Below are 27,579 nucleotides of genomic sequence, written 5' to 3'. Positions count from 1 at the left end.
CTTATTCAGCAAGTAGAGAGCTGATGAGCAAAAATGCTGTCTCCTGGAAGGGTGGGAAAATAACTTGGTGTCTTTTCAAAGGCAGGAAATTCAAAACCTTACTTCAATAGAAAGTGACACTTAATTAGGCAGCTTGTGTTCTTAGACACCAAACAGAATAAAAGGTAATGTGAGATGTAAAGCTGAAAGTGAACCATGATGGAATTCAGGGTTTTTAACACACCAGAAAGGGTGCAGGCCTTCAGCAGTGAATGCAATTTGCAATTTCCAGTTCCACAGTCTTTTTCAAATAAAATCTTCTTTCTCAATTCTTACTTTTAGGCAAATGTTTCTGGGAACCCCACTTAACAGTTCTAGATAGGTAAAAAAAGACCAAACATATCAAAATCTACAGATATGCAACCGCATCCCCTGCAGCCTAGTTTTGAAAGGATACAGATGGGAACAGTCGTCTTACTGCAGATGATGTTCAGTGTAGTGTACACCATTTGTCTACTGATGTGTATTTCACAGACTGACAATTCTAAGTCAGACAATACACTTAAAATAAAAATTACCATAACTTAAGAGTAAGGACAATTGTATATTTCCTGACAACAGCATGCCCACAGCATCAATCTCTTCTAATTACAGATCATTTTTTATAGATGTAATGATATCAGTGAGGTTATATCCTCCTATTCATCAGATTTTGATCTGTATAATTCTCATTTCAGTGCTTGGAGCATAGGAGTTGGGTCACGTAGGATTCAATATGTATAATTTCAAACGTTGTTCCTAACAGTGGTTTTTAGACTTGTCAAAAGTAGTCTCTATTCATGGTGTTCTATCTGTCTGTCATGGTAATTATCACATAAAATAGCTTGCCTTTGGCTAAGTTTATAATACAACATATAATACGGCTTTTATATGGGCATCTTGAAACTTTCCTTCAAAAATGTTCCCTATATAAATATTAAATTAGTCGAAATATTGTTCCAAGACAATACTCAATAGCTGGTATGGCTTCTCAGACAATTTTTTTAGAAGAAATGAATGGAAAATATCAATACATACATGCATAATGGATACAAATGGCTTGAGAAGTAACTCATTTTGCAAAGAAATCATTTGACTGTTAGAGTGCAAATTGATAATTGTATGCAGTACCACAGTGTCAGGAGAAAAAAAATGGGCTTTAGTTCCACTAGGAATAAAGAGACAAAATATTGTTTATTTGCTTCTTCATGCAATTTTCTTCTGTGCTTCTCTCAGCTTCTCTCAAGTCCCTGTAAGCTGAGAGGCCTCAGACAAGTTGGGCCCTTCCTTCTGCTTTTAGCAGACCCTCCTGTTGAGCTGTATCTGGGAACTTTTTCCCTGGAAGGCACAAGGCACAGTCTCTGTCTCATAGCACAGCCCACTACAGCTCTCCCTTTTCTTTCTGAAAACAGGAGTGACTGTCCAGCTTGTCCCAGCCAGGCCATTTAGGCAGACTCAAAATTTTGCATGGCAAATATCATGCACACTGCAGAACTGTGGTGATGGAAACTGTGGGCTACAGGTAGGGGTGGCAGTTCCTCCCTTGAGGTCTCACTTCACCTTTTCAGGATGAGATATGCAGTTGAATATCTGGCAGGCTTACTCTAAAGCCAACACTTCTCTGGTGCTGATCATGTCACCTTGTCCGACTGGTAAATTGTTAAAAGACGGGTTTATCTTAACATAAGAGCTCTAATGTCAGCTCCATGGTAGTAGGCCCTCTATAGAAGTTTAAAAGGGAGATCTTGCTCTGTCCTGTATATACTAGAGGGATGTTAATAGAGGAAAAGAGGTAAGACAAGGCAAAAATAAAATAGACATAATTAGTATGAAGAAGTAAGCCATGTGACTTCCTCTCCAGACTGGTCTTTCAATCTGCATTATTAGATCCTGCACAAAAATGATAAAAGCAAATATTCCTGTCGGCATTTTCACATGGGAAACCATTCTGATATGTTCTAAGGCATCAGGTTAATAGCACACACATTCTGCACTGAGGATTGTAACCTCCTGTTGCAAAGAGAAAGAGCTGTAATTGTTTCTTCCAAGCCTGATTATTACATTCTGTGTGTCTGTGACTCTTTAAAGAATACTGAGAGGAAGCTGCTACATATGCAAAACAGAATGTGTACACACACCCCCATATGTATGTATATTGTTCAGACACATTTACAAAGACATACTGTATATATTATGGGATGGGAACACAATACTGCCAATAGGAAAACTAGTGTTTTGCAAAATTTTTTTATTTTCCTTTTAAATTTGATTTAGAGAAGCCACAGGGATATATTGGTACCACTTACATTGCAATCCTCAATGAGGTAGCTATGTTTCCAAAATTAGCAATAACACATACAATGTGGAATCTTAACTATTGTTCTGTAAAGAAAAATCACTGAATTAAATGGAATGCTACTGTCATTATTTAGGAATTAATTTCACATGATAACATATGGAAAACAGAGTGCAAAAGAGAGCAGGATGAGATAAGAAATATTCCCTATTGTGTTCTACTTCTGTTTTGTATATGGCACATCAGGAAGTGTTTCCTGCATTTGTATGCTCCATATGTAGCTCCCTGAGAATATCTATCTGGCTTTGGCTAATTGGAACATGAGCAGAATGGAGTGCTTGACTTTGTGAATGGCAGTTGAAAATTGCTCAAAGTTAGTTTTTAACCAGTGACTCATTTCTGAGTGGGCTTTAGGAGCCTGACTATTAAAGGAGATCTTTACGTCTCATTTTATCATCCTGGGACTCTTTGGATACAAATATGCCTGGACAAGAGCAGAATGACTGGTGAGGTCCATGGTTTAATTTTTGTTCCTGCACCAGAAGTACAGGTTGCTAACACACCAGGAACTTTTCCTCCTTTGCAATGATACTGCCATAACTCTGAGTGACAAGTAGAAACCATAATACTGCTACAAATCTCTCTGGGTGATTGAAGAGCACTAATCAGAAAATAACATTCCACAGCTGTTGCATTCTGAAGTACTCTTCACTGTTTACCCTGGGAACAGCTGTCATTATCTCTTGTTAGCAGAAAGCCTACATACACAGAGGGCCTTTAAGGTAGTCAACATCATGCCCAACCTGATCTCCTCTTGTGGCAGTCCCAGAGCTTCCTGTGTGTGCCGAGCACACCTTACTCTTTTTGCCTCTTCCCACAGTATTCTATGGAACATCCATTTTCACTGGAGAGAGATGCTTCTTAGAAGTTAGGTGTCATCAAAATGCTAGACCCTTCACAACCACATTGTGGGTGGGTCTGTTCCCACACACCTGAGTCACACACATGCTGCTGGTTTTTGCATTGTCCTCACAACAGCAGGAGGCAATGACAACCAGTGAAACAGAACAACATAAAGCAAGCAAACAGAGTATGAGTACAAATTTTGCATCACAGAAGATAGTGGTATGGTTTTAGATAAAGCAGATAAAACCCCCTACGGGTTCAACATTTTGTATGTGAGTAGAGGCATATTTAACTTTAAATGAAACATTTAATAGGTTCATGGAAGACATGGGGATTTGCTCTGAGCAAGATTGAAACACTACAATAATCTTCATGGTCCTTTTTATACATGCTGTTCTTTAGGCACAGTTCAAGATTTATCTTCGCTTTCACTTTAAATCCTTTATTTAAAGGGAGGCCAGTGACCACCCTAGGGGAAAACAAAAGAAAATCCCACCTGTTTGCTTTGGACTATATGCTTTTACACTGCCACCTGCCTCCTTACAAAAGAAAATTCCTGAATTTGCTATCAACCTATTTAAACTTTTCACACAAAATTTCAAAATGCGTGAATGATATTTTCTTGCAAATCTTCCAAGTCAGAGAAAAAGGAGATTCAGGAAAAACACTTAGGTGGTTCAAGACTCTCCAGTATCTAGGGCAAATTCAAGGGATGATTACTTTGGAGATTCTAGGTCAACCCAAATTTTGCTATGTAAGCTTCAGGATTTGTTTAAAACTAGAATCACAACTAGATTGCTGATTCAAATTGAAACAAAACCACATACTCACTCCTTTGTGTATTAAACTGGATTCTCAGGGATATTCACATAGCTCCCTTACCCTTTGTTCTTTCAGATTCACCATTGATGCATCATAGAGGTTCTCAACAACCTTGTCCTGCTGTTAGTATGTCACACAGGACACTAGACATGGCAAGGTTTATGTTCTCATCATTCATCATGCAGAAAACTGCTGAAGCAATTCAGTTAATAAACAAAGACCCTGTGTAAGACAAGGCCAGAGGGAATTTAATTGTATAAAATCCCTGGATGTCATCAGTGGGAACCACCCTATTGTTTGGCAATGCTTTAAGCAGTAAGTTAGTAAGTACTACTGGGTTTTCCAAGTATTCCTGTCTCCCTTTCCATGACAGGGAGAACTGAGCTAGGTCCCATGAGGATATGAACAGAAAAGGTGTTTGGCGTAACTGCTCTGGCAGTGCAAACACATGGTATTTTGGCTGTTCATAAATGTGAATGCATCCTAGGCTCTCAGAAAACCTGTGGTCACCTTTCTGTGTGAAAATTTGTTGGTTTGGTTGTTGGGGTCAAAAATCAATGATTTTTTTCTATTTGCCATAGCAAGCTTCTTAATCAATCTGGCATGCTGCCTGGTAGAGATGGTTTTGAAGTTATGGGACTGGCAGATCTCTTTATGGCTGTGGTCTGAGTGATTAATCACGTGGAGTGGTCATTTGCCGAGAGTGGGAAGCTTTTCATGATTGATGGAAATGGGCCAGGCTGGAGGAAGAAGAAGCTGAGAAGGAATCAAATATTGATTTGAAATCCCACTCATCCCGTATGAGATAGAAATGCTAGTAACAAATTCCTCCTTCTCAAGCATTTACTTGCAATTCTACAGCAGAAGAAAGAGCAGTGAATGGCAAATTAATATAACCTAATGGACACAGCCTCTGAAGTTTTCTTATGAGGAAAGAAACTTCCCTAAGCCTTCCTGTGCACTGGAGCACTTGTACCAGTGCTAGGGCACAGAGATCAATCAGCAAAGAAATCATACCTATATAAGTACACGCTCTTCTGTGCATGGATTAGTCAGCCACAAGTGTTGGCTCTATGCAATTGCAAAGTCAGCTGTCAGAGGAATGGTTTGAGGTGCTTGCCTGGTGTGAAGGGATATCCAACAGCAAACAACTCAGAGCACATTCAGCTCTGCCTCTGGCACTTGGGGAGTGATGGAGGATCACACAGAGAGATGCACACAGGGAGGACATCATTCCCATGGTCACCTGGAAGGCTGCACAGCACACCCAGCATATCTGATCACACTGTGGCACCCTATGAGGTGCCCACGGAACTGCAAGCTGCTGCAGGAAGCAGAGAAAGGGTGGGCTTTTAGATTAGTCAGGTCACACATACCCATCAATCCATCACAAAGGAAGCAGAGAGAGGGAATAGGAACGTAGCACATGCTGAACTTTCAGATCCATTCTGATGATCATGGATAATCTCCCACACAGTCCCATGCTATTTAGCAGGTCATGTCTCACCATCACAAGGGGCTGAGTTTTACTGCTCTTCAGAGCCCTGGCTTTGGTATTGCCTCTGCCAATCATGCACACCATTTTTCTAATGTATCTACAGCACATCCCAGCTCATCACCACTATAATCATGTGCTCCTGGTGCTCCTGGCCTGCCTCTTGCTCTGATTCTCATGTCCTAATCTAGCCTCTTAATTCCATCCAGTAAGCATGTTTTCCTGCTCCCACATCAAGCACCAGCAAGAGCAGAGTTAGTTTTTTGACATGTTTCTTTCCTCAGAGGTCTTCTCCTCTGAACTAGTTTGTTATCACTGACCAAAGTCACAGTCCATAATTTCACACTGATTGGCCATATAACAGCACATCCTCCCCTTCCTGACCAGCTCCCACATCAGCGTTTTCCTCAGAAACAGTCAAAAGTATTGTGGACAGGAAAACTAGGTGGTTGGAGTGGCTAGGGAACCACTAGGGTGGCTCCCTCTAGCCTAAGCATTCTTCAAGTCAGTGTTCCCACAATATAGTGAAGGAAAGGTAGTTCTCAAGCTTTTCTGTGTTCATCACTTTCTGCAAAGAGAAGCATACCAGATAAATAACAGATGAGGTGAGTACATATCCATAGCTGAGCACACAAATAAGTAAATAATAAGTCACATGCTTGCAAACCTCTGTGTCACTGCAAACAAATCCTACCTGTGGAAGGTCACCTCCCCCTCATTCCTAAACACTGTGCATTTCTCTGTAGTGGTTTAGAACTCTGCTCACCATACTGATCAGGTTTCCTGTCTCAGCACCAGACATCCCCCTAGACATCCTGGATGGTGAAGTTGGCAGAGAATTTCACCCAGGAATAGGACACCTAAATAGCTTTATGAATCTATTCTTGAAGATTTATATCAGACTTTGCTGTGGGCAAAGGAATTACATATGAAATCCTGGTTTCAGAAAAATTTAAGAAATTATAATGTAAATCAACATATAATTGATCCAATAAATACTGTATTTGGGGAACAAAAGTGACAGGCATACATTAGCACCTGTCACATTCTTTTATGTTCAGTCTCCCTTCTCCATGCCCCTTCCCTCTAGAGCTTCACCCCACTAATCACTATGCAATGTCGCAGCTGTCTGGAAAAAACATCGCCTGAATATAACAAGCAGACACATGAAAAATCAGTCTCAGTGGATGTTATTTGCTTTGGCGCTGCTTTTATTTGTGAAAATTCTCAGCTTTTAAACTCTGTACAGACTCAGTGACCTGGAGGCAGAGGAGAAATGGTAATGGAATAGGTCAGCTTTTCTGTTGCTTTTAAGGAAAAGTTCTAGTGCTTATTGAACTGATGAAGTCTGGTTGCCTATGGTTATTCTTATCTTGTGGTTGATTGCAAGCACTGATTAAAGCTTCTCCCAGAGAAGGGGCACTTATAAGAGCTCTCTCCAGAGTGGACTCTCTACTATATGAGTTCACTCTTCAGCCTTTAGTCAGAGTATTTCAAGAGTCTCCATCCTATCTGGCTGGAATTTCACAAAATTTATAATAATTTAATTATACTTGAATTCATTTATTTGTCTTTAAATCATCAAAAAAAAAAAAAAAATCAAACGTTATTGCTAACAACAGAGAAGCCCAGTATGATTAAATAAGGGACTGAGCTAAAATCCACCACAGAGCTTTCCTCCTTCCCTCTCTCATGCACATGAACCTGCATCCACATACACACATAATCAAAGTGGGAAGAAAATGTGTGTTAATGCCATAACATACCTGATGAGAGAAACTGAAACTGATAACCCCGATAGGGCAGGCTGTCCCCCATCTATGCTGTCACTCCTGAACTGCAGTGACTTGAAATTTTTCCTACCAACCTTCAAGTTGGTGGGAATTCCTTTTATTGCATCATCTCATCCAGTGACCTCCTCTCTGCTTCTTGCAAGTAAGGGAAGGCTCTCCACTGCAAACGTGACATCCACTGCAACCATTGTTGGAGAAACCCAGCTACTACCTGCAAGCACTAAGCCCTCAAGACCAGACCCACAAAGCTGATGGATCCTTCTGTCAGGAAAAATATACTGTGACCTGGGGAAAGATAGAAAGGATCTTAAAAAGCTTTGCTTTATCTTCCTGTGGCTTTTTTGCTAGTCTGTGTCATTGATGCTTTATGTGGAGGGAGAAGTGGAATTAATATTTTTCAGCTAAATGTTGTCTTTTCTCACCATAAAAATAGGTCAACCTCAAATCTGGGGGATGTACCCTCAATATATTTTCTGCCATAAATCTAGCTGGTGCTCCACTGTTTGCAGCTGCAGTCCACTAATTATTCAATCTCTTAATCGCAGCGCATTTCATTACAGTCCAGGTAGTAATTACTCACAACTGTTGGAGTGCTGTCTCCATCCAGTGGTGAAATGTTAAAATGCTGCTTTCCGGGAGCTTCAGTTTTTCAGACTTTTTTGCAAAGCATGAAATAAATGACGTCTTGATTTTAAATTGCCCAGCTAGCAACCCGATAACTGCATTCAAAGACCTTTTATGAGGCCTAAAAAGGCACATTCCATATATATATTAAAAAAACCTCTGTATTTTTATCATAAAAATCTCATCAGTAAATGGTGTGGATTTTAATTCTTATCCACCTTTAGATTTCAGCTTTGTCTTTGAAAGCTGATATTCTCCTGCTGTTTTAACAGTTTCTGGAGACGAGAATGCAGAGCCTCACCCACTTTGCTTTGCCCCTTCCTCCTCCAGTTTAATACAGCCACATCAATAGCCTCCTCCTTGCTAATGTGACAAAAGGCTTCTGGCCATTCACATTTTTCATGTGTGGCAGCAGGAGAACACCACTAAAGAGAGTGCAGGGTTAGAAGAATTAATGTGGCTTTGCCAGCAGAGACTCGGTAATTAGTTAAGCTCCTGGTTCTTTGCCCTTCTTATGCCACATTGATTTTAGCTTCTATGGACAAAAAAGAACAAAATGCAGGCAGAGTTGGCTAGCAGTACCCAAAGGAATGCCAGGTTTATTCCTCACTGTAGCAGCTTGTGCTTTAAGTCTTTCAAAGACAGGATGCCCCAGCTTGACTCTTACCTTGGCCTCCAGGAACACATTCTTGTTTTCCTTTCTCTTTGTTTTTGGCCTGGCCTCAAGAAACATTCAGTCTCAGATTCTCCTCACAAAGAAGAGAAAATATGTTGTTGTCTCAGCAACACAACACCAACTTTATCAAAAAATGGTGTGAAAGGTTAATTCAGACAATAAACAGCCTGCGCCAAGCTCTCAGCGATATTACATTGACCCACTCTTTGTTTTGTTTTGTTTTCCCTAATTGCTTTCAAGTATGCCAAGGCCTGGCTGATCTCCAGAAACCTGGAGCTGAAAAACTGTGCAAATCCATTTCTAACCCATCTCCTTGGACTACCCTCAAGGCAGAGCTGGAACAGTTCAGACTGTGGTTCTTTGTATTCTGACACTATTGAAGCCTGTGCAGGTTCACTGTATGTGCTGTTTGTCTATGAAGCTGTAGTATGGGATTGGGAAGAAATCAATTTTTTTCAATGTTGCCTTTCAGCATTTTAAACCCATGTATGGCCCATTTTCTTTTGAAGGTATTGTAGCTCTGAAGTTGATAAAAAGAGTTGTCAGTAAAGCTGTGCCTGAAATAGTTGGAGAGCCACTGCTGAATGCTCATTTGTTATTCCCTTCAGCTGCCAGGTAAACCCCTGATTCCAGAAAGTTTTGAAACGACTCTTGCCAAAAAGTTCAGGAGTGTTTGGACCACCTCCTTGTTTTGGATCAGTTCTAGATAATAGCATTCATTCAGATAGTCCTTCTAAACTGAACAGGACTGGTAAGGTACAGGTACTGGTAATTAGCACACCAAGTTATGTATGAAAATATGCTGAAAATCTAGTTTTAATTTCTTGTTAAGTCAAAGTGCAAATCTGAAGTACTGAGGATAATTCCCCTTTTATTATTCAAGTGCTAAGTAAAGATATTAATTTTTACAGAAGGAAATCTACCTCACTCAGGAATATCATTAGTTTGTTATAAAACTAAGAGTTAAACAATCTTCCTTTTTATTTCACGTGGATTTCCTTAAAATAGATAATGCAGTTATTTGAAAATATGTGACCTTTTGAAAAAATGTCCTCCAAGTCCCTGAGACTTTTCTATATCTCTTCCTGGCCAGAAGTGCATCCATATATGCCAGCACCCATCCTCAGGCTACAATGTCAAGGAAAGCATTTAGGCTGGACTTGGATAGTTCTGCTTGTCCTTTGGAGAAGACACTGAAAGACATCTGCATTCCTTAAACAGCCAGATGAGAGCACCTGAGAGTTATTGCCTGTGCTTAGGGCAGTTCTGCAAGTCTGGCAACAGAGCTATTGGAGCCACCCAGCCTCTGCACAGGGGCTCCTGCCCCTACTCCTGTTTAGGTGAATCTCACATGAACCGTATTGCCTAAGAAGTATGCATAATGCAAAACAATCATACAAAATTATTGTCCTTGCCATTCAAGGATTAAAGTATGGTGCCAAGGAGGTGGTTTAACTTTTAATGAGATCTATCAGCAAGTGCAGGTTGAACCCAGACTACTTACTGAACAGTGTGTATTCAGTGGGGCTGTGAAGAAGGCTCTAGGCCCTCTCATTGTATTTCATTTTTCACACTCACCTTCATTTTTCACCTCCTTTAACAGATGCACTCTCCCAAAAACCTGCTTTAAGAGTAATTTGTAATCACCTACCTGCATTTCTAGACAACTGGATTGTTCATAAAGGCTGAACACTTGTTGATGAGGCAAAGGCTATCTGTGATATTCAGCTGATTTATCAGTTGCCAACCTTGTACCCTATGACTCACATATTCCCTGGTCCCATCAGCCTGCAATGACCTGAGTTCTCCACCATGCTTTACTTGGACGTAACTCTGGCCAATTTACAGCACCCCAGGGAAAAGGCTCTGAACTGCCCAAACTCTCATATATGTCACTCATTGTACTTAAACCCTCTAGTCCATGGAATTATTCATGCACCCTTTGTCCAAGGAAAGAAAACTGAGGTAATAGAAATATTTTCATGGAAAGCTTCCTCTATCTCTTAAACTAAAACAAGTCAAGACAGCCATCACCTATTTCTTCATTCTGATTGAAGAGTTTCCAGACTCCTACAGTTACTTACAGTGAAAGGCTTTGCTTAAATCATACCAGTCTTGTCCTGAGTAACCAGAAGAATTGGCAGTGACTACGAATCACTGGATCCTTACCTAATTTTGTTTCTCAGATATCTCTCTTGCCCATCCCTGCAAATAACTCCAGGCTCAAGGTTAAGTGCAATTGAAGCTTTTCCACGCCCACCCCCAGCACAGAGTGCTGTGCTGTCACTCCAGGGATTCAGAAGGCTTCCTAATCCCTGCTAGATAACCCCTCCAGAAGGATTTTTTCCTCTTCTAGTCCAAATCACAACTTTGAGGTAGAGTCTTGTAAATAGGTAGTAAAGAGCAAGCAATAGCAACCCTGAATGAACTTCCAAAGAGTCGTCCCCTGGAGCTATCTGCATATCTGAACCAAAGTTCGCTGCCAGTCTTCTAGGTGCCTACTGTAGTCACTGTGCTGTTCTGTGCTAATAAGAAATATTCTGAGCCTTTCCAGTATATGATTAGCTACAGGGCTGGTAAACATTGACTTTGCTCCTATGCCTGGAGGATTAATTTCTTACAATTGCAGCTTGCAATAAATAAATTAAACTTGAGGGTAAAAATAATGTGTTATCAGAAATCCTTGCTGTCAGGGCATTATTGTGCTGGGAGCTGGGATTTCTCCACCCCTGTTCCAGCATTTCCAGACCAGGACATATCTTTGTCTCTGGGAACTCAGTTCAGCATTGCTCTGCTGCTCTCTCAAAACAATCACTAATTCCAGATGGCTGAGGGACAGAACACCCTTTGATCTGACAGTAGTCCCATATCTCACAGCTATGCCTGGCTGTATCTGTGCTCAGAGTTCTCCATCAGGGATAGTGATTCGGAGCACAGTGGTGCACAGTGCCTGGGAGGCCTGACAGCCACCATGCAGCAGCACAAGGTACTCTGTGTCTGTGGGTGTGCTCAGTATTCCCCATACTCCTGTGAATATGTGTTTCTAGCATTCTGCAAAAAAACACGATGAGTAATGAAACTAGAACTCAAATTCTTCTACTGTTCATTTAAATATATTTGCCTATCTTTCAATCTTTTTATCTAAATCCTTAATTTTTCTCTTTAATCATAATCTGCAGAGTTCAGATTATGCAACTTGCAGCTATCCATTGATTTTACAATCTAGCTGTCACAAGACCAGGCACAGTATCTTAGAGAAGAAATTACCAATATGGGTGAAAAAGATAAGACTAAAGTTCTTTCTTTTGCTAAATAACATTAATGAATAACTCTAAGCGTATAGTCAGAATTTGTTTTGAAAAACCACGGTGCTAAAAGGGTGACAGACAGCTGTACCTGCAAGAGGACATCACATCAAGCTGAGCATGAATGCACCTGTAAAATTACACTTGCTAGAAGGGGGCTTGCAACAAGGTGGAAGGTGAGTGAAAAAAGAAACCCAACAAAATTATTAATAAATTTAAATATAGTATGGAATTTTAAGAGTCTTAAAACATTGGAATTGCTGCAGTAGCACATACCAAAGGTCCTTCAAGTCTAATACTCTTTCTTCAACTGTTCCATTAGCAAACCCCTTGGAAAGGCTAGCACAGGGTAAGCACATTTTCTGGTGTTCCCTTCTACTCCCCTTAGCTCCAAATATTTTCCCCTCAGGAAATTCCTGAGCTTGAAGAGATTTACATGTTTATTAAATTCCAGCAGAAAATTCTTCCAAGATTTTCTCAGTTTCAACTTGAGCCTCTCTCATAATCATGTCATCACCCTATTTTTTCGCAAATTCTGTAAGTCTACTATCTCTTGTATGAAGAACTGCTTACTTTATTTTCCTGGAACTGACTGGTCCCTGTAGCCCACAAGAGTACAAACAGTCAATCCCTATCCATGATCTCATTACCAGAGATGAGGCCTGTGCATTACCCCGTAGACACTTCTCAAGGCTGAAGAAAGATAATCTGTTCAGTAAAACCTCATATGCAAATCTCTTCCATCTAATTATCCCTGTGGCCATTTTCCAAATGCCTTCCAGTTTTAACATTGTGTCTTGAAGATCCAGGGATCAGAACTGACCAGAGTCAAGCGTTAGGTAAATCATGGATTTATATGGTGGCATAACCATGTTCCCTTCATTATTATTTACTCCTTTCTAAAATCTGATTCACTTTGCTCATTTCTCCTAGAGCCAGAGCTGATGTTTTCCTGGACCTGTGTCCTACAACTCCAAGGTCTTGCTAATAGTGATCATCAAATCTGGGTTCACTCATTTTCATTTTACTTCATGAACATTATCTTACATTGATCTACTTTAATCTCCACTTGCCACTTCATTGTTTAATCATCCAAGTCTCACCGGAAGTAACAATATTCCCTGATATTGCTAATTTACTTATACAATAAATAAGTGTGAAGAGATCACCCTTATATCTCTTCTTTCACATTTTTAATCCAACAAATTTTCAGAGGTGACTTTCTTCCCCTCTTACAGCAGCTCTTTGTAACAGTTTCAGGAAGAAACACAGTTTCTACAGAAAGATAAGCTTGTCATAGAATTTATTTTTAAAAAATGAACAAAACAAGCAAAAAATCAACAATTTTCTGGTCAGAATCACCTTGCATGTACATATTGGAAAGGGAGTAAAATCTTTAGGCATGTACAACAGAAAGAAGCCTGTATTTCTAGACTGTGTTAAGTGACTAACGTATTTTCTGAGCCTAATTTGTTTATTTGTTTGCCTTGAAAAGAATTGTATGGCTTAAAAAAAATGCACTAAAGACGGCTTGTTGCTTATTTCATAGGGGACTACTGCTGTGCCATGTAGCATTTCTGTGGTTCTTAGGCTTCATGGATAGCAAGTAAACAGATTTATGATATTGTTGGAATAGACTGTGAGTCTCATGAGGTGTGACAGCTGTTATTTTACAGTACTTAAGTCAGTGTGAAGTGACAGTCAGCCACCTACTGGAAATGCTACATAAAGGCATAAATAATGTGTATCCACATGACTCCTGCAGCACATAAATGCAATAATGCAGTCATATCCCTCTTTCAAATGCACTCTCCTTGGAAGATCAAGACCACTTATTGGGCAGCTGTGATGCTCTGTGACTAATTGCCCATTCTCCATGCTTACCTATGCTTTGTGGCACCATCCGCTGTTTGCAAACATAGTCTTTTTGAGCTTGCAATTTATTCCATCCACATTCTTTTTAGCACACAGACCAATTAAATTACTGTAAATCCACAGATGTGAAAATAACTAGCTATGTCTTCTTCATTAAAGATCCACACATCAAAAAAAATCAACATTATTTTCAACATAAAACAGGAATAGCTCCTGGTCCACCTTTATCACAACAGAATAAAAAAGTTTCAATAGAAGCACCTCGTACACAAGACAGGTTTTGTAACACAGCAAAAAACACTATGTGAAGCAGTCTGTTAATTTGACACTGGAGACAGGACCTGATTGAATAGTCAGAACAGCTTCATGATAAGAGTACAATGTCAGGAGTCAAGAAATCTGGCCTCTCCTCATGGCTTTATCTCAGATTATTTATGCAACCATGCATAACTCAGATCAGGGTTCAAATGTGTGACTGAATTATGAGCAGGCAGTAAGTTACTGTGGGTTCTAAGCAGCAATAACTCACGATAACTCCTTGCACTCTCATAGCCAGCAAAGGATACATAAGCTGATGCAAATAACTTTGAATCTGGGCAGATGCAAAACAGTACTTAGAAAGTGTAAATAATACTCATTTGACAAGGGGGTAATTTCATAGAGTGCCCTGTGTTGATTAGGTGCCCTTAAGTTGAAATAAATCTTTTTATTTTAACAAGCATAAATCTACCTGTGGAGGTATAAGTGCTCCAGCACTTCTTTCCATTACCTCTTACAGATATTTATTTTTTGTTAAAAAGCCTGTTTCCCTCAACACAGAAGAAACTTTGTAAAATAGTTACCCTGCTCAGGTTAACCTACATGTTCAGGAAGGCAGTGGGTTTGGGTGGGTGGGGTTTCAGGTTTGTTTAGTCTTCAAGCTTCAATGTTATCATGCAAAGTGCCAATTAGAAAAACTTATTCTGCCAGGGATAATTTTTTTCTGAAAATTTGTAGGTTAAATTCATATCAGCAGATTTTATATAAGATATCATCTGTCAGCACCTGTCTCACTTTACGCCCAATTAGGTATCATTTGTCCTCCCACAGGCAGAACAAAAGCAGAAAACCAGTACAAAACCTCATTCTGTATATGTAGCTAACTCAACAGGATATGGGGAAAGACAGACAGGAGGAAATTAGGTTTCATTTAAATAGTTTGTACTACTAAAAAAACCCTAAACCCATTTAAATTGGATTTGCAAAATAGGTTTCATATGTATAGACTAAAGTCAACTGACAGGAACTTGCAAAGCAAGTAGAAACATAACTACTTTAGCCATTACCAAATGGGGAAAATACAGGAACTGGAGCAGAGTCATCAGCCATCAAAAGCAAAAAAAAAAGAAAAAAAAAAAAACCACAGAGGGGAGGAGGGTGTAAGAAGAAGTGAAGACAATACATGTTGTTGATAGTAGTAATATTTCTACCAAGAAGCCACAAGCTCTGCATTCAGCTCCCAGCAGAAGCAAGCTATATTTATGCTCCACCTGCACAGTAATGATTTAATTTATTTGTACACAAGTGATAATATCTGCACTCTGCTCCCAGCAACAGTCTTAGCCCTTCCTCTGCCCTGCCTCCCCACCTGTCTCCAAGTCTGAGCTACCAAGAGGTGGCAGAATCATCCACCCAAGCAGGCATTGGCTGCCTGACAGGCTGAAGATCTATTTTATTTTAAACAACTTTCAATGCAAAAATTTACATATTAAAGCAGAAAGACTGAATCAAACTAATTGTTGGGATTCTTTAAGCAATTTGGGCTGAGTTCCTTCCTCCTCAGCTGGAGCTCTGTATGTTCAGCATTAATGATCATGGTGCTGCAATGGATTCCCCTGCTTCAGCCAGGTGGAGCCTGGCAAGCGCTGCCACAGCACAGGCACTTCAGCTCCACTTTATATTTGAGTTCCCTAAAGTGCCTATTGTTGCACAGCAGGAGACAGGTATGCTACTACTGCCATGTGGGCATAACACACAACATGTCATTAGGTCACTACCAAAAATCCTGCATTTTGAAGGCTAAAAATCTTGCAAGTTCTAAGCCCTAAAGTAAAATGGGTTAAACTCTATTGCAACCTCCAGACAGTTCACTTCACCTTTCCTAGTTCACATTCATTTCCACATCAGCAGGAGATGAACAGGTTACAGCAATAACATGCAAGAAGTAACCACTAAAACTCCATTTTCTTTTTCATATCTAGATAATATTTTAGTTTAAAAAGTGGTGCTTAAGAAGAGCATTCAATGTGGAATTAGAAAAATCTTCATAAGACAGAAACATAGATATAGCTTCAGGGTCCCTTGATGTGTATTACTCAATATTCCGTACTTCTGTTTCCTCTAAATCCAGCATAACTATTTGGAGTAAAAATAACAGTCCCTGATTGTGCTTCTGGCTACTATATCTATACTGGCCAGAATTATTCAGCTTAACGTATGAGATGTTACAGTCCCACCTAAGACAGGTTCATGATTCAAGCTTTTGACAGAGCCAGACACTAACATCACTGATCAACAGAGGTCAGTAGTCCCGTGGCACCAGTGCCACAGATCCAATTGTCAGCACACATTCCCATTTGCACATGGCTGGAGATCAAAGGTGCATCAGACACCTCTCTCCCCTCATGGATGCCTCTGAGAGGAGCATCAGTTTTTGCCAGCCTAGAGAAACACACAACTCAGATTCTCAACAGACCAGCAACACAAGTCAACACAACCCCCAGCACAACCTCCTCCCTTTTTGTGCAAACACACAAAAAAGCTATATTAATACTAGGGTCATATTCATTCCTTGGTGGACTGTTCCAGAAGAGCTGCTTGGACAAGATAGTCTACCATCTCCAGGTAGTGTCTCAGAGCCTTGGCAGAATCCTGCAGCCATCCTAGGGATCTGTGTTGTTGCTCCACAACACTTTCAGTGTGACTGCAACTTCAGCAGGAACAACACAAGCAGTAATGTTCATTTCAGTGCCACTGTAGTTCATAAATAGGTAGTTGAACTACACGCTACTGCATAATGAGTAACATACCCCAAATCAAGCTCTGGAGTACATCACTTCAAAGCAGTTTTGTTGGGCTTTGGTATTGCTTTTTTTATTATTATTGTGTCTATTTTTTGTTTGATTTTGAAAGTTTGTTGTTTTGAAAAACTTCAAAACAAGAAACTGGAATCAAGGATGAAGCATAGCCATAAGCTAGAATTGATTCAGACTTATACCAGGAGTCACTTACAGTCAATGGATATCACAGCTGCTAAGTGGCCTCTACAGAGCTGGTCTCTGCCCATTCCTGAAGGAACAGGTGCCCACAGGACAGAAGCCAGCAGCACGGCTGTGAGAATCTATCACTCACTATCCGAGGGCAGACCAGTCAGGCTCAACCACAACAGCTGCCAGAGCCAAACTATCTTCTGAACAGCATTTCAGTCTGAAAGGAGCCCCATACATGGCACAGCTGATAAATACTACACAAGGCTTTTAAGTCCAACATACACATTGTAAAATGAAAACACACAGTTTTCAATTTACAAATAATTTTTTAAAACCCCCACTCCTCACCGTAAAAATATAGTGCAGATCTTACAGTTACCAACACAGTCAGTCCTCAAAATCTATGTTTGCATTATTAAGATGAGAGTTTGCTTGGGTTCCAAGGAAGATGATTCTAAAGAGAAAGGGCCAGATGAGACAAACCAAATCCCAAAATTTTCATACTCTCCACCTTTTAAAGATCAGACCCAGAAAACAAGAAACTTTCAAGCAGTCTTGTGAATCAGCACAACAGCATCTGATCTTGGCTTCAATTGATCTTGGCTGCAATTCCCTGTGACACTCTAAGCCTCTAGCACTGGCCTGTGCTGCCCTCACACACCTCAGCAGGGCAGAGCACAGGCAGCGACCCATCGGCTCCAGGCAGAAGCTTTCAGCTGTTACACGCCCTGCTTCTCAGACAAAAAGTCCTCTAGCATAGGCTTTTTTGCCTGCTTTGTTTAAAAGCATAATACCTTAACTCCAAGCCATTCCCAACATCTCAAAAAAATACAAACCAGGTGAAATTGTTTCAATTTTTTTTCAGCCCCACTCCCTGCCAACCCCATCATCTCATTCGGGGAAATTTCAGTGGTCAAAACATTCCATAAAAACACAAGCACCACACAAACCACTTCCATTTGGTTCCCCATTATATCTTGAAGAAAAAAAAAAAATCACACCATTAATTTTCACATGTTTAATGTAATGGCACGCTAATTAACTTTACAGTACTTTTATCTCCACTAGATACTGTGTTTCAAAAGTATAATGGGAAGAAAACAAACATGGTGAAACACTTTTTTGGTAGTTTTAAAAACTAAATAATTTGGAGTTACATACACATAAATTACTTTCAAAAAATTGTTCAGTATTTTATTTTTCACTCTTATCTAACAAAACCTGGTTTTGTTGGGTATTTTCATAAGATTTAGAGAGACCAAACATGGCACTTAAACTCTGAAGTCAGGGGTGTCATAAGGTTATACCAGGACTTCCGCTGCAGCCTGCCATGAAGCAAACACTATAAATAGGGAAAGAATGTGCAAGAGCTCTGAATAAGTGAGAAGCACAACATGTGTTGCAAGCTTGTGTTCTGAGGGACATGAAAGTGAAGACTCTTGGCTAAGGAAAGCATGCCCAAATTTTCCCAGCTGAAGTCTATTCAAAGCAAACCCATCATAGAAAACCACAGGGACAGCCATACACTGGTTTCTGCAATACTCATGACAAGCTTTCCTCTGGATTTGACCTTGGATCAACAACAAAAACAACCAGAAAGACGACTTAGAGAAGCCACAGAAATACTGGAAAGCATTTGTTGTTTTTCCCATGACAAGTAATTAAGAGAAATAATATGAAATCGAATTAGAATAGACTAAGCAGAAGTTTTTTTAAGGCGGATCAGATAAAAAAAAGCAACACTACTGGTTTTCTTATCAGTTTCATACTTACACTTTAAAGAGATCAGGAAAACAAGTACATTGTACTAAGTTTGGAGCATTCTTAAAGAGGGGAAATGAGTCTAGAAGGATCCAAGACCCTTATTTTCACCTAAAAGTTTAGCTTGAAAGATTGTAAATTTATACACTCACTTAAATGACTTGAGTTTTAGGGTGAAATGTGTTTACTACAATTTATAGTGTTCATTTTAGCTTTCATCCCTTCTAATTCAAAGTTTAGGAAGGGACCCAAGTGAATTGCTCATTCTAATGTTTCGAATTTTTTTTAATTAAATAAATATTCACTAAAGGCATTAATAATTTACCTTTGCATCCCTCTTCTGGAATTGCCTCCCATCAAACGACATTCACAAGCATTCTCATGTTTAATACTTAATCTTGGTGAGACAAAGTAATTCATAACTTTAAGTTAATAATTTCTTCACTTGGATGCCCATATGATATGAATTGGGCAGATTGTATGATTCATGCACAGGACTAATGGAGAATGTTAAAGAAAATAAATGCAGAAATCTACAAAGTACAACTTTTGCTTGAATCATATATTAATTATACAGAAGAAACAAAAACCATTACTTACACAGGAAAAGGGTGAAAAAAACACACTCAATCCAGCACTTTTCCTACTATAAGGATATTGCACATTCCGATAACGTTGCACAAATTACTGGCTTTTAATAAAGACCATATATGAGGTATTAGTCTATTAATAAATAAAGAAGAACACAGAAAAGCAAAAGCACTTAATATAATGCAACAATCCATTCCTAGGATTAGGCAATGAAAATTGAACAAGCAATAATATGCACACTTGAGGGGAAGGCCAAAGTTCCTTGGCAAATAGGCAGCTTTCAATATCCATCTGAGAAGCAAAGGGTTAAATCTCTTAATAAAGGTTTTAAGAACTCAAAACCATATTTAGAACACTGCTAGTTAAAATGCTTATTTTGCTCATGCAATCAACCTTAAAGGTAAATTCTTATCTCCCATTACTAAAGGGACAGCCAATTTAACATCCTGAACCTGTATGACTAGTTAAAGAGTTACAACAGAACTTTCTGATTGACAGCAGCTAAAGTATTTCGGGGTTTTGTTGTGTAGCATTTTCTGGTGGTTTTTCCTTCCTCTTTAGTTTTAAGTAGCTTACACTGGTTGGGTTTCCATGGTGCTAAAATCTATACCCATTAGTACTGTCCTTATTAGCAGTTTCCAGACCCACAAGGCACTGGATGAATTACAAGGATTGTAACTTTCAGTTTTACTCTGTGGTTAGGCTAAGAATTTACCTTTCAAATCACAATGCTGAAGAATTCCTGCTGACAGGTAATAAATCTGTCAATCTAAACACTGTAGCTTTTACTTCAACCCTTTCAGGAACACCACAAATCTGCAGGCAAGCTTATCTTATTGAAGTTCCTAGGATCTCAGAGGGATATTTTAGTTCAATAAAGTGAGTTGTGAGTGAACATGTGGTAATACAGTAAGCCAAAAACAAGAGTGTTTTGGGTGTGCCCTTCCAAACCTTGTTAGAGAGATATTTGTATTGTGGAAGAACGGGGGAGGGAAAAAAAACCAAAGCAAAAACTTAGTGAGCACATGAACTTACATACATGACTATCTCTATATCCCCTAAATAAGTCAAGGGTTATTCAAATTATAAGCTCATTTCAGGCCAATTCAGAAATAAAACTAATTCCTACATCACTCGCATATGTCTCGGCATATTCCCTCACTATTTTCCAACTTCGAAAAGTAAGGCTTTTACTAACACTTTTGCAATGCTAGAGAGAGTAACAAAGACCCAGGGAAGTCGTATTTCTGCTGCTATTTTGTGTAAATTATGTAATTTGCGCAGTAAGTCTGTATCAGGCAAAAACTGCAAGTGCAAACTTGGAAAGACGTGAATAATAAAAAAAAGCAGCACATCAAAATTAAAGTATCTCCTCTGCTTCAATCCACACACCAGTAATTCAATCAGTCCTAAACTGGTTTCTATGAAAAAAAATTATATTACATATCTGAAATGAAAAATATATATCTTGTGTTCAAATTTAGGGAAAGTGTTTACTAAACTGAAATATATATATTTTCTTCTGTTACATGAGATTATTTCTCTCCCATTCTAAGTAGCTGTTGACACATTTACTTCCCAACAGGATGTTGTTTCTATTTTGAAGATTAATTTCATCTACAACTTCTTTATAATAGTTTAAGTGTTTTTTAGAAAATACAGTTCAGAGAATTTCTTCCATGTTAGCACAAAACCAAGAAAGATTATGAAGATGTTGAGAAAAGAAGGAAAGTTTAGAAGGAAGGAAACATCATTGTCCAGAACAGTCAGTGTATGTGGTAACCATGTTTCCTCGTCTCTGAGTGACAGTCCTGCAGTGCTTGCTGGATCCATGAAACCGGGCGTCCGTTCGCACCGCGTGCCTGTGTGCATTTTCAAAGTCACTGAATGAAAACATCTTTTCCATGTTTTCAAACACATCATCAAACAGTCCACCTCCAAAAGAGAACTCTTGGAAAGAACGTCTTTGCCGATTATGAGCCTCCCGATGACTTCGGAAGTGATTCTCAAAGTGCTTTTTTGACCGTGTGTTTTGACTAAATAGGTCAAAGTCTTTGAACAGATCGTCAAAGTCAAAATTAAATGACTGATGGAACGGGCCTCCATTACTTCCTCTTCCTCCATGACGGCCAAGCTGGTCGTATTCTCTTCGTTTATTCTCGTCTGACAATGTTTCATATGCTATTTATGTTAAAAAAAAAAAAAAAAAAAAAAAAAAAAAGAGTTGTTACAGTTCATTTCCACTTAAAAAAAACAGAAAAAAAAAAACTTACACAAATACAAAGAACATCAGCTTTCTCTCCCACTCTTCCTGAACCAAACAAATTTCAAACAAAACTGTCATTCAATGTTCAAGCCCAATCAAGCCCAACGTTTACTTACCTTTCTCTGAACCAAAATAAACTGCTTCAAAATAGTTACTTACAATAATAGACAAACACAGCTATATTATGAGGACAGGTTACACATAATACAACACAGTTTAACTACTAATAAATATTAGTGTTTAGATTTGAAAGAAATTAACAATGAGAAGCGGTGATAAGAAAGCCTGAAGGAAGAAGGATGAGTTAGGAGCTCTACCTGACAAAGCATCTGCTGCACTCCTATCACAGAAACACAGGGCAACGTCTGCAAAGCTACTTGCCAGCCAGAAAGTTCTACCAACACCAGTTACAACCAAGCAACAACATAAACATCAAGGAGATAAAAATTAATTTCACCACGTGTCAATTTTCAATTTTTTGGAAGTTCAGCAATAAACCTAGATTTGGTGACGGAATATACCCAAAATTAAAGTAGATTTCCCTCCAATCTTTGGTTTACAGCTACAGCTACTGGTATTCCAATGCAGAAACTCTGATAGAAAATATACCCATTCTGATAACTAAATATTTTAAAAACTCATTTTCATTTTCTTACCTGTCAAAGACTTGAAATTATTCTATATAATTCCACATTTAGAGTTCCTATCTCCTCTTGTGGTAGGTGCTAACAACTGCAGTAAGTATCTAACACAAGGCTGTTGCTTCCTTTCATTATATTACTAACTACTTTTCTTTCAAAATAACTCCTCTGCAGACAAGAAGGTAAAAGCCAGAAATCCCACTTAGGTTAGTTAGGAGAACTACACAGATAGATGGATGTTATACCTGAGTCTACAGGGAATACAAGTGTGTGTACCTTATTTTTCAGCAAGTCTTTCTGTTTTAAATTATCCCCTTGCACCATTTTATCACACAATACCTACAAGTGGTATATTTGTAGGATCACAAGATAGTTCAAGTTAGACATAACCTCAGTCTCTAACCTCCTGCTCAAAGTAGGGTCAGTTATGAGATCAGACTAGGTTAGTCAGAGCATTACCCAGTCATTCCTGAAAAGTGTCCAAGGTTGGAGACTGCACAACCTCTCTAAGCAATCTGTTCTGACACTGGCCTGTAAAACAGAATCACAGAGTTGTTAAGACTGGAAAAGATCTCTGAGATCATCCAATCCAGCCATTATTCTCAAAGTGAAAAAGTTTTTCCTTATAACCACTAGAACCTCTTGCACCTGTTGTCTATTGTATTCCCACCTGAACCACTGAAGGACCCTGCTGTGTGTTTTCTTATAATCTCCCCAGAGTTACTGCAAGGTTGCTGTTAGGCCTTCCTGAAGCCCTGGTAGTAATCCTGAGCTGGATCTTACGAAACAGATCAAAAGCTAACAATTAACCTCCTAGGGCTAAAGCTGTCCTAATACCAAGTATTTTTTGTGAGGAGTATGCCAGAAGCCTAACAAGCGAAATGTATAAACTGTGTAAAAAGCCTTCCTATGTGCAGGAACACAGAAACAACTCAGATTTTTATACTGGACATTTGACAGCACTTCAATGGAATTCAGAAAAAAAACCCCTTTATACCTCTTATTCAATAAAAAAAAAAAAAACCAAACACTTAGGTTATATCTATAAGACATGTAAAAATTATTAAGACAAAAGATAGTGCGTATTACCTTCAGCAATTTCTCTAAATTTCGCTTCTGCTCCCGGACTCTTATTTTTGTCTGGGTGGTATTTCATAGCCAGCTTGTGAAATGCCTTCTTAATCTGGCGGTCAGATGCATTTTTTGGAACTCCTAAGATATCATAATAGCTCTCTGTAGCCAGTATTAATTCAGTTATCATTAAAATGCAGAGAGCAAACGTGAAGACAGATTGTGTAGTGGCCATTTCTCCAGTTCCTAAAAAGAAAAGGAAATATACTTGAAGAACAAGTTGTTTTACATTCCACAACAACTTAGTTGCAATTGTAGGCTGGCAGAGGAAGACCAGGATGTTTCGGGAGTCAATGACAGACTTGTAAGCACATTGTTTTACACCTGTCAAACTCCATTATGCTGGTTTCATATTCATAGAATATGTAACTGAAAATACTGCAAAGTGACATTTCACATGCATAACAACCACTTTAGTGTTCATCTTTGTTTTACACTTAACTGATCATTATCATAAAAAGTTGCATAAGTAAATACACAGCACATTCCATTGCATTCACACTACCATACCTGAACTAGCTGTACATTAATCCTTGAGTTCTGGGACCAGAAACACAGCAGCTCTAAACTAAGCACAGGCTGCAAAAACTGACTCTCTCCTGGAAGACCAACTCACTGATTAGCTGGTGCAACAACAGGAGCCTGAAAACACAACTGGCCTGTGACTGGAGATGACTGTGAGGTGCAGGGAGACAAGACTATTAGACACTCGTGCTCAGCTTCAGTTTGTTAAACCAACCTAAGGTTGAACAATGATAAAGAGCAGATCATTCATTTCCAGAATTCAGCCAAGTAAAGCACATTTTCCTTTATTTAACAATAGGCTGGCTTAGCTCATCCATGTATCAGATTGCATTATAAAAGAAAACACCTACCATATCTTTGATATCAAAGAATTCACCTGATAAATACCACTGCACAGAAAGGTTTACATATGAAACCCCCATAATGGAACTGAAGGCAAAAAAAAGTCTTTTATACAAGACAAATAGCTTCGACAATAATTAGAAGCTGTAACATTTTTTCAACAACTCAGCTGTCAAAAGATGTATTTTGAAACAAGTATCTGAGAACTCAGGGGAAAAATTGTGGCATACTTAAATGATTTAAAAAACCAGTTCCACACAGCCACATGATGTCTCATGATTTTCCTGAAGGACAGGGTGAGCTGTTCCTACTAGAAGGTGAGAACAGATAATATGCCTGCACATATTACATTTAAAACACAGAGTGCAGAAAGGCAAATGTTCAGACAGAATGCTGGCTGGCACCTGACCAGAAGGATGTATGACAAGACCCTGAACATTCCAGATGTAACATGTCTCCCCCAGCAGATTACACTGATTTGAATGTCATGTAAGAACAGCTCAGAGATAACTGGTGTTACTTTCGTGAAAGTTGAATAAACAAACTTACAGCCTGAGCACCATTAAAGTCAGAATACTTTTGCTAGCCAGCATGGGACCCAGTATTTTTCAGGCAGAATTCAAAACCTTTGAATATCCCATACATAAGAAAATTAAGCATTTACCTAGAAGTCAATACCCTCTAAACAAAATTAAAATGCAAAAACCAAAACCAGAAAAGAGTATCATTTCTAATAAGTAACTCAGGGGGCTAAAATGAATGCTGTGAGACGAGAGCAAAAGGCTTGCAAGACTAATCTACCCATGCCCTCCTAAGCATTTATTTGGCCAGCAGCCTGCATGATATCAAGTGTTAAGGGGCAGCAGTCGAAACAAATCGTATTTTGATCAGTATACTTAGATACCAAATGGACAGGTCTTTCCAGTATTCTTCATGCACAATATCAGATGTATTTTTAGTACAGTTTCCCCACATATCTTCTCTCACCACTTCACTAACCTGAATTTTTACCATTTGGGCACTAAGAACTGCACACGTAAACACCCCTCCATGCTTTTGGGGCTTTCTTCCTGTTTGTGCCTTACAGATCAGACTTATGTGCTCATCTCACACATTGGGATTGTTCTTATTTACTTCACTAACCACACCTGCATCATGCTTGCATTCTCTTAAGGTCAACCATTCTGTTTTTTACTACTGAACACCCAAAAGAGCTAAAAGGAACAGTTCACATCCTCCGGTAAGAGCAAAACCCTCTTCCATAACTCATGAGAGCCAGAGATCATCAAGTTAGCCCCTTCAGGTTTTCTGTTCTGGCTAACCATCTCAACTTGTATTAATTCTTGATAGCAAAATATATCTGAATTTTTATTTTTCTACAGTTCCTTACCTTAGAAGTTCTGTAATGAAGTTCTTAGCTATATTTGATTTCTAAAGCATAGTACTTAAGTTTCACTGTTTTTTAAACTATCAAACACAGATTTAATCCTGCCCTTGAGCTCAAACCCAAATTTAAGACTAAGTTGTAAATGAAAACCAAATATAAATAAAACTCCAGTATAAGCAGCATTTTAAACTTCATAGGGTTATCAGAGAGAGCAAGTATTATATTTAGATACTGCCAATTATTCAATTTACTTTTCAGAAAACACCTATTTTATATGCTGTCAGTACCTTAGTGTTGCTACTGTCAACTACTTCAGCCCTGCCATTCCTAACTACTTTTACAATCTTTTTCAAAATAAAGTCTCTTCTAAATACTTTTTTTTTTTTTTTGCTTATGTCTCTTCACCCTCTGTTTCTCGATCAAAAAGGGACAGGTAAGTTGCACTTTCCAGGCCACACAGTGTAGCTACTTAAACCATATTCCAGAATTCAATAAATTCTGTACACATTAACCTCACACTGTAATGAGCTCTTCTAATAATTATGAAGAGCTACACTTTATTTAGGTACATCTGTCAATGAAGTAAGAGACCTTATGCCACATAGTAACTATTTAACTCTGTTGGATAAGCAGGTACAGATCTCAACTACTATTCACCTTTGTATTAGAAGTGCACCGTCTAATGTTTATCCAAAGTACTGCAGAGGTGATAACAATCGGTTCTTCATTAGTTTATCAACGTTCATCAACAGCTGCACAATGAAGCCATATTTGAGGATGATAAAATCTGTCAGATTTAACAAATAAGGGCCTAGTTCATCTTGCAACACAAATACTCTATTCCATCCGTCTTTGAAAGTAAATAACCAAAATATTGGATAAATGCTTATATTCAAAGTCTCACGTCCTCAGAGAACACAGAGCATCACTAGTGTTCTGCTCCTGCTTTCATTACAGAATTGCTCTACAGTAACCTGTGGAATGCTCACGTCCTATAATTACTTCTGCAAACAATTTACTGACAGTAATAAAGTTACCGAGGTCTTCCCTCGATTCGCCTACCAGGACTAATCCGATGAGTAAGCAAGTCTTCCAGTCCTCAAGCAGCTACAGGCAAGTCTGTCAAACTCAGCAGCTTGTACTTGTCTTGACCTCTATACTGACTCGAAAGCAAATACAGAAGAAGGTTCCTGAACCTTGCCGTGGAGCACACGGAAACGAAGGAATGAACCTGGCACCCCCTGCCCGTGCAGACCCCTGGAGAGCGGGCCGGGGCCGGAGCGCACCATGGAGCGAGGCGGGGCCGGGCCGGAGCCGGGCAGCCGCTAACAGCCGCCCCGAGCGACGCTGCCCCATCTCCCGGGCAGCCGGGCTGGGGAACACCACCGCAGCGTGGCTCGGACAGGCCCGAACTCCACAGAAATGCTCCGGGCCGAGCCTCAGTGGCCCCTCTCTCCGCCCCTCCGCCTGCTTCCCACGCTGCCCCTACAAGCTTCGCAGCGCGCCCCCCTTCCCCCGACCCCTCCGCGTCCACCTTCACTCCACCCACTTCAGCAACCTTGCACTTCCTCCGAGCCCTCCCCGGCCCGTGTCCGCCGCGCTCACCCTCACCTCACCGGGCGCCGGCCCCGCTCCCGCCGCGCTCAGCGCCGCCGCCGTTCCCGCCCGCCCGCACCCGGCGCCCGCGCACTGCGGCCCCCGCCGTTCCTACACGCAGCGCTGCGCCATTGGCCGCCCGGCCGCACGTGACGCGCTGCACGTGGGAGGCCGCGGCGCCACCATCCGCCGCTGGGGGCGCTGTCAGGAGGCGGGGCCGCCCCCGGCCCGGCCCGGCCCGGCCCGGCTCGGCTCGGCTCGGCTCGGCTCGGCTCGGCTCG

The 27,579-nt window shown here is 39.9% G+C and overlaps 1 protein-coding gene across 5 annotated transcripts; it reads right to left on the bottom strand.

Moving 5' to 3' along the window:
* Nucleotides 1–18,061: 18,061 nt before the first annotated feature.
* DNAJB9 (DnaJ heat shock protein family (Hsp40) member B9) lies at nucleotides 18,062–27,381 on the bottom strand. 5 transcript variants are annotated; one of them, XM_083860577.1, is made up of 4 exons: nucleotides 27,314–27,353; nucleotides 26,360–26,489; nucleotides 23,407–23,634; nucleotides 18,062–21,591 (listed from the first exon to the last, which is right to left on the bottom strand). In XM_083860577.1, the coding sequence occupies exons 3-4, from the start codon at nucleotides 23,621–23,623 to the stop codon at nucleotides 21,161–21,163; spliced, it is 648 nt and encodes a 215-aa protein (XP_083716703.1). In that variant the 5' UTR covers nucleotides 23,624–23,634; nucleotides 26,360–26,489; nucleotides 27,314–27,353; the 3' UTR covers nucleotides 18,062–21,160. The 5 variants fall into 5 exon arrangements, with proteins under 5 accessions (XP_083716703.1, XP_083716702.1, XP_083716704.1 ...); XM_083860576.1 differs by lacking the exon at nucleotides 26,360–26,489 and having other exon boundaries at nucleotides 27,314–27,381; XM_083860578.1 differs by lacking the exon at nucleotides 26,360–26,489 and having other exon boundaries at nucleotides 27,308–27,342.
* Nucleotides 27,382–27,579: the final 198 nt, after the last annotated feature.

Source organism: Zosterops lateralis, assembly GCF_965231275.1.
Source record: "Zosterops lateralis genome assembly, chromosome: 4".
Classification (NCBI taxonomy): domain Eukaryota; kingdom Metazoa; phylum Chordata; class Aves; order Passeriformes; family Zosteropidae; genus Zosterops; species Zosterops lateralis.
This window is presented reverse-complemented; position numbering and strand designations above follow the sequence as displayed.